The sequence below is a fragment of the Cyrtonyx montezumae genome, unplaced genomic scaffold (assembly GCF_038088225.1).
Source record: "Cyrtonyx montezumae isolate F1298 unplaced genomic scaffold, pur_monq_1.0 scaffold_45, whole genome shotgun sequence".
NCBI classification, from domain to species: Eukaryota; Metazoa; Chordata; class Aves; order Galliformes; family Odontophoridae; genus Cyrtonyx; species Cyrtonyx montezumae.
The window spans coordinates 108,227-114,873 of record NW_027072051.1 but is presented as its reverse complement, the minus strand read 5'-3'; the positions used below and the strand labels follow the sequence as shown (position 1 = coordinate 114,873).

Sequence of the window (6,647 nt, the reverse complement as noted above, 5' to 3'; positions counted from 1 at the left end):
GAGGCTATTCCCATCACACAGATTCTGTGTGAGCTGAAAGCCGTAGCAGCCCCTGTGTGAAGAGCTGTAGAAAGTCCATGGGTGGTGGTATGTGTAAAGCTCTCAGAAAAGTCACTCAAAAGGAAAGGGCCATATCTGAAGTGCTGCAAAGAGCTCCAGGCAGCCCTGGGGAGAGAAGGGGCATGACTGCTGGTGCTGAGGGGAGCACAGCACCACGTTTAATGCTTTCTGTTGCCTGGCAAGAATTTACATTCTCCTAGATGGAGGCAAAGTGAAGCCTGTTCCCCATTTAGCCCCAAACAAACTGCATCAGAACACAGCACCAGTAATCCTGTGGCTACGCTGGTGGCGTTGCACGTGCAAGAAACACCAGGAATCACTGCAGCCCTCCTGCGGTGATCAGCGCTGTCACTCATTGCCCTCTTCTGTAAAACAAAAAAATCACTGTGTTAACAGCTCATGGTTCTAATAACAATCATAATGAAGGTGCGGGTGTGTTTTCCAGCTTTGTTTTTCAAAAAGTTCAACTCCCCCCAGCCCCATTGCTCTCATTAAGCCCCCCCTCGTTACCCCTGCACCCATCCTGCTGCTCTCACCTTTGCTTTCCACTTTAAAATCTGATGGCAGGAGGTTGTCCTGGCGGTTTCCCAGCACAAAGGCCAGGAAGGAGAGGATGAGGGCATCGAGGATGCCAATGATGCACAGGATGTACGCCCAGCGCACCGTGCAGGCACCCAGCGTGTACTTGTCTGTCTTGTCCCCACACATGCGCTTCACCTCACTCGAGTCCCAACCGTCAGGGTAGATGAGGCACCCGATCATCAGCCCGGTGGCTGCAAAGCAAAGGGGCAGTAGCAGTGTGAGCACATCGATCACTGGTGCTGGCTGAAGGGGCTTCAATGTGGCATGGAGTCAGGGGCTCTGCTCCCCCCATGACAGTGCAGCATGAGGACAATGCAGCACACAGACGGAATGGCATGGGCATGATGCAGCACACGGACCGAGCAGTATGGGGACAATACAGTGAGAAGGCAATGCAGCACAGGGAAAGAGCAGCATGGGTGTGGTACAGCACTGCCTTCCCATCCTCTGCCCAGGACGCAGCCCCATCTCCCATCACACTGTTGCCTGGGCAACTTTGCTCCTCTCCTACCACTGCATGCAGCAGGGTTCTCTGTTCAAGGAGATGCAGTCTCCGAGCGAAGCTGGATCACAGTTTGTCTGTGCAACCTTGCTGCTACTCTGTGCACAGCCGGGTTTTGGCTCACCACTGGCAGCAACACGGGATGCAGATTGATGTCACTTGCTCAGCTGCTGCAGTTACAGTGGGGCTGGGAGCTGCACGGCTGCATGTGCATGGCTGTACCATGGGAATCACAGCACCAACTTTTGGGGGACACCTTCTGCTGCACAGTGCACTTCCCAGTGCCTCCAGGTGCATTTTTTCTTCTGCACCCTTGTGCTCAGAGAAGTCACTGCTGTTGCTTGGGTAGGCACCTGGGTGCACAGAACAAAAGGATCTGCTCTCTGCTGCACTGAGGTCTCTCCTCAGCTGTGGGGAGCTCCTTGGCACAGCACAGAGCATCTCTTGCAATTCAGAAGCAGCTGCTTTCTCATGTATTAAGCTTTGCTGTAACCAACAGAAAGGGTGGAGGAGGAGGAAGGGGGAGGTGGGGACAGCTGGAAAGGAACTACTGCCCCAGTGGAAGTTGACCCCAACATGGAGCTGTTTCTCAGCTCTGCGGTGCCAGGCACTGGGAAAAGCTGTGCTTCAGAGACCTTGGCCACACACAGGAGCAAAAGGAAGAGCAGACAGAGCATGGGGAACTGGGTTGGAGGGGACAAAGCCACTTAGTTCGGCACAGCCCAGCCCTTGCAGTGAACTTACCCCCTTTGGCTCCATGAAGAGTGGTCACAAAAACATCCATAAATGTCCTGAATCCAGCAGCAAAGCCCTTCCCCGGCCCAGCTCCCTGCAAGGCTGAGCTGCCCCAAAGCCTCTTATCTAAATCTTCATTTGAGCTCAAGCTGGGAATTGGAGCAAACCCACGCAGCCGCTTGTCCCCAGGGCCACCTGAGGAGTGCAGGGACACCATGAATCATGCAGGAGCTGCGCAGGATGGGTTGGATTGGGTTACCAGCAGATCAGGTGTTGGCGTGCTGGGAGAGGGTACAGGGAAGGAACCCAAACCCTATAGCTGAGAGCAATATCCCAATGCCCCTTGATTCAGGGCAGTGCCCACAACCCCAGGGAGCCCACCTCATGCCCACTGCCCCATAGCGCAGTGCCTTTGCCCACTGCTCACCTGCCGCCAGCTGCATCCAGGCACACACTTTGTAGACGGTGGCGGCGTTGCAGAAGAAGAAGAGGCTGAAGCAGAGGATAGAGCCGATGATGAGGAACGTGGAGATGCCCACGAAGAACATCGCCGTTTTGAAGGCACTGGAGGGGATAGTACCGAAATCCAGCGGACTCCCCTTGCAGATGAGCTCTCCGGTGAGCGCATTGCCGATGCAGTAGGAGAAGAGGCCGAAGTAGCCAGCCTGCGGCGTGTCGATGCTGTCGCCAATCCAGTAGGGCTGGATGAAGGTCACCACCATCAGTATGGAGAAGCACAGCGTGAACAGGGCCCACAGCACACCCATGGCCCGTGCATTTCGCACGTAGTTGGTGTGGTAAATCCGCGCCGCCTCCTGTGCCGGCAGCAGCTTGGGCATGGCCGGGGGGAAACGGGGGGGCCCGCCGCCTCCCGGGGCCCCGCAGCGCCAGAGGAGTGCGGAGAGCGGCGGTGCGGGGCGGGGAGGGCCGCGGGGCCGGGACCGCCCCGGGGATGGATGTACCGGGGATGGATGGACGGATGCGCCGCGGGGAGGTGCCGCCGGGATGCGCTCTGCGCCCGCGGGTCCGGGTCCAGGATGAGTCCCTGTGGTGAGAGCCCCCCCCACGGGATGAGACTGCCGGTGTGAGACGGCCCCCGAGATGTGCTCCCTCCCCCCCGCCTCGGGATGTGCTCAGTGCCCCAGGATTAGACCCTCCCCCTCCCGGGATGAGATCCCCTCCGGAATGAGCGCCGCCCCGGGATGACACCCCCGGCGTGAGACCCCGGGGTGTGCCCCCAGGACACATCTTGTCCCCGTGGGATATGTGTCCACAGGATGTGCTCTGTGACCCCTCCACGTGCCCAAGGGATGCCACCCACCACTGTTTGCACCCCGAGTCCTTGCTGCCTGCATTGAGGTGCACCACAGGATGTGTGCTGTGCCCCCCAGGAGACCCCTGGGTCACTCTGTGCACCCCAAACACTGTACCCCTACACTGCCACCTCTGTGCCCCACAGGGAGGGGACAGGCTGCAGAGACACCACAGGGCTTTGTCCTCGTGCCATTTGGGGAGCCCACAGCCAGGGCCAGCCTGAGCGTCACTGTGTGGCCACCGAAGGCCACCAAAGGCAACCGAAGAAGGCCACCGCTGTGCAGGCATTAATCACTGCTGAGTGCTGAAAGCTGCACAGTTCCCAGAGCTGTCCCCATGCCTCAACAGGTTCAGTTCCTGTGCTCCAGGTGCAGCAGATCCCCTCATGGGAAGCACAATGCCGTTATCTGACATTTGCTTTGGCTGAAGGAGTGGCCACATGGCACAGCAGCACCTGGGGACAGCACAGTGCCACACAGCTGCCCTTGGAGTGGGGGTTGCAGTGCAACGAGGCCAGGTGCGATAGGAGGGAGCATGGCAGGTGCTGGCTATAAAGCACCCCCACCCACCTGCACCCACACCTACCTGTACCCACCATGGTGCTGCTTCTCCGCCTGCTGCTTGCCATGCTGCTCATTGCCCTGGCCCTGGCCGCTCCCAGTGAGCGGGGGCTCATCTTCAACCTGGTAATAAGGGAGCACACATTCCCACCATGCAGCTTTGGTTTCAGGGTGCCCTGAGGCAGAGAGCAAAACTCATTTGGAGATGGGGAGATAGAGGGAGAGGGGGTTCACTGGGGTTGTGGGGCAGCAAGTGAGAATGCAGCTGTGTGGGGTCAGTTGGGTTTGTGGGGGGGTCTGGGGTTCTGGGTATGGGCTGACCCTATTGCTGCCACAGGACACGGGGGAGCTGTGCTTGCAGAGTGCGCAGTGCAAGAGTGGCTGCTGCCAGCGGGACACTGGGCTGAGCCTGGCACGGTGCACCCCGAAGGCGGCTGAGACCCAGGACTGCTCCCGGAAGGTAGGTGCTGTGCTCCAGCCTGTTCCCAGCCCACGAGTGCCCCCAAAGTGTGCTGCCCCACTGTGCATCTGTCCCCACAGAGCCTCTATGGAGTTTACTACAAATGTCCCTGTGAGAGTGGCCTGACCTGCGATGCCGACTGGAGCATCGTGGGCTCCATCACCAACACCGACTACGGGGTCTGCTATGACAAAAACGATCCCACCACATTGCGGTGACAGACGTGTGTCACAGTAAAGAGCATTCCCCACCACGCCCTGTGCCGTGCTGTCACTGTGGGGCAGAGGGGACAGCTGTGTGTGTGGTGCATTTGGGTCAGTTCAGGATGCAGGTGGGCAATGAGTAATGGGGTCACATCAAGATGGTGATGTGGGGGCACAGTTGGATGCAGCAGTGGGGATAAATTGGCTGTCAGCACCACCATTGTGGTGGGACACATGAAAGGGAAGAAGGAACATAGAGCAGGAGACAAGGGACACATGGAATGGGACAAGGAATGTGGAAGACAAGGGACACGTGGAGGGGGCAAGGAATAGATAGAATGGGACAAAGGACACTGGGGACAAGGGACACGTGCTTCAAACTCCTGGGTTGGGGTGGGGGAAGAGATGCCACCAGATCCCATTTGGAGATGAGTGGCACCTCCCCCTCAAAAGAACTACCCCTGGTGTTCCCCCGGGGGGGAGGGGTGGGAAGTGTAGATGATGATGTCCTCACATCCCCATTGCTGCATGTGTGTCCCCCTCCCCCCACCCCACCGCTCGTGCTGTTTTTAATACGAGGGTACAGGATGTTCTGCTCTGCACAACCTCAACCTCCCTCCCTCCTCCCCCTGTACCCCCCCCTTTCCTGCCGGCCCCATGGCCTTCACCTCTCCTTTTCTCTGCAATGATTTAACCCTTTTTCTTGCGCAAAAAAAAAAAAAAAAAAAAAGAAAGAAAGAAAAAGAAAAAAGTGCTTTTTGTTAACATTAAGACCACCATTTTTGCAAGCATCACCTCTTCTCTTATTATTTCTATGGTGACTCTTCACATTTTTCATGTGATATTTCATCAGGGAGATCTCCTTACACTTCCCCACTGCATCTAGAGCTGCAGAAATGTGTGTGTTGGTTTTGGTTGTTGCATTGCAACGTGTCCCCACTGCAGCTAGGGTGGGGGCTCAGTGACTCCCCCTGGGTGCACCTCCACCACTGGGGTGGCTTTGGGATGGAAGGGGGTCTCATTCTTACAGCAAGGAAACACTAATCCTTGGGGGGACCTGAGGTTTTGCTCTGAACACCCAAAGCTCCGGGGAGGGATATGGGACTGATCTGCAGGGGCATCCCCCCATGTTCTCCCCCACCCTGGGCACTGACCCCTTTTGGGGTTTGCCTGAAGCTCTGTGGCATTTGCACAGCTCAGGGATAGTGCTGGTGTGGAGATGACATTTCCAGCTTTCACTATAGGGATAAAGACCTTTCAAGAAAAAAAGAAAAGCAAAATTAATGAAAAGTGCTCTGGTTTTGCTGCTCCTGCCAAAAACAATTGTTGAAGATTTTTCCCAGCCTCTCCTGTTTGGCCTTCACATGGGACGCTGGGAGCGATATCACCTCCTGTTTTCCTGCCCTGGTGTTTTCCCCACAGCTGGAGAAGGACACCCCAGGGCAGCAACAGGGTGTGGGTGCTGGTGTCCCACATCCCATCCCACTCCACACCACCACGTTCCATCTCATCACACCCCCATCCCATATAAATCCTATCCCACTCCCATCCCATACTGTCACATGCCCACCACATCCTACCTCACCCTGCACTTCACTGCCCCGTTATAAAGCAGGGGGACATGGAGATGCATATGAAGGTGCTGTGGTGTGGACCCCCAAACCCCCTTGTTGGCCCTGAGCCCCCCACAGCAGCAGCCACTGATTATTTCCAGAAAGACCAAAGCAGAAAATTCCCCCAGTCTGCTGGCTGAATGTTTTGCGCTACTGGAGGAATTAATTAGAGGGACATGGAGGAGGGGGATGGAATTGTGTTAGCACAGGGAAGGCTCCAGGATGGGGGAAGTCTCTGGAGTGGGATCCCTCAGGATCAATGTTTTTGGCATAGAATTCCCCAAAGTGGCGCTAAGTTGTGATTTTGGAGGGGAGGAACTGGGAGTGCTGGGGGAAATCTTGGGAGCTGCACCTGGGTGTGATACTGGGGGTTGCTGAAATAGGGGTGATGCAATAGAGGAGTGCAGTGCAGTGCAATGCAATGCAATGGGAGTGTTCAAGGCAGTGGAAGTGTACAGTGCAGTGGAGGTGTGCAATACCATGAAGGTGTGCGTGCAGTGTGGGGATGTGCAATAGAATGGGGGTGTGCAGTGCAGTGGGGATGCACCCTGTAAGGACGAACAGCGATACAATGAGTGTTTGCAATGCAATGCAGTTCAGTGCAGTGCAGTGCAATGG

General features: G+C 56.5%; 2 protein-coding genes across 2 annotated transcripts; one reads left to right on the top strand and one right to left on the bottom strand.

Annotated features, from left to right (window-relative positions):
* Positions 1-155: 155 nt before the first annotated feature.
* Positions 156-2,730, bottom strand: LHFPL5 (LHFPL tetraspan subfamily member 5). Its single transcript, XM_065747485.1, has 3 exons — positions 2,307-2,730; positions 597-833; positions 156-425 (listed from the first exon to the last, which is right to left on the bottom strand). Exons 1-3 carry the CDS (start codon positions 2,716-2,718, stop codon positions 409-411), a joined length of 666 nt encoding a protein of 221 aa, XP_065603557.1. The 5' UTR covers positions 2,719-2,730; the 3' UTR covers positions 156-408.
* Positions 2,731-3,775: 1,045 nt separating this feature from the next.
* On the top strand, positions 3,776-4,466 carry CLPS (colipase). The gene is made up of 3 exons (XM_065747527.1): positions 3,776-3,879; positions 4,091-4,213; positions 4,294-4,466. Exons 1-3 carry the CDS (start codon positions 3,790-3,792, stop codon positions 4,429-4,431), a joined length of 351 nt encoding a protein of 116 aa, XP_065603599.1. The 5' UTR covers positions 3,776-3,789; the 3' UTR covers positions 4,432-4,466.
* Positions 4,467-6,647: the final 2,181 nt, after the last annotated feature.

Coding starts and splice junctions, on each gene's coding strand:
- LHFPL5 (XM_065747485.1), bottom strand. CDS start 2,718: ATGCCCAAGCTGCTGCCGGCACAGGAGGCGGCGCGGATTTACCACACC. Junction 834..2,306: donor CTGGATGCAGCTGGCGGCAG/GTGAGCAGTGGG, acceptor TTTGCTTTGCAG/CCACCGGGCTGATGATCGGG.
- CLPS (XM_065747527.1), top strand. CDS start 3,790: ATGGTGCTGCTTCTCCGCCTGCTGCTTGCCATGCTGCTCATTGCCCTG. Junction 3,880..4,090: donor GGGGGCTCATCTTCAACCTG/GTAATAAGGGAG, acceptor TTGCTGCCACAG/GACACGGGGGAGCTGTGCTT. Junction 4,214..4,293: donor CCCAGGACTGCTCCCGGAAG/GTAGGTGCTGTG, acceptor CTGTCCCCACAG/AGCCTCTATGGAGTTTACTA.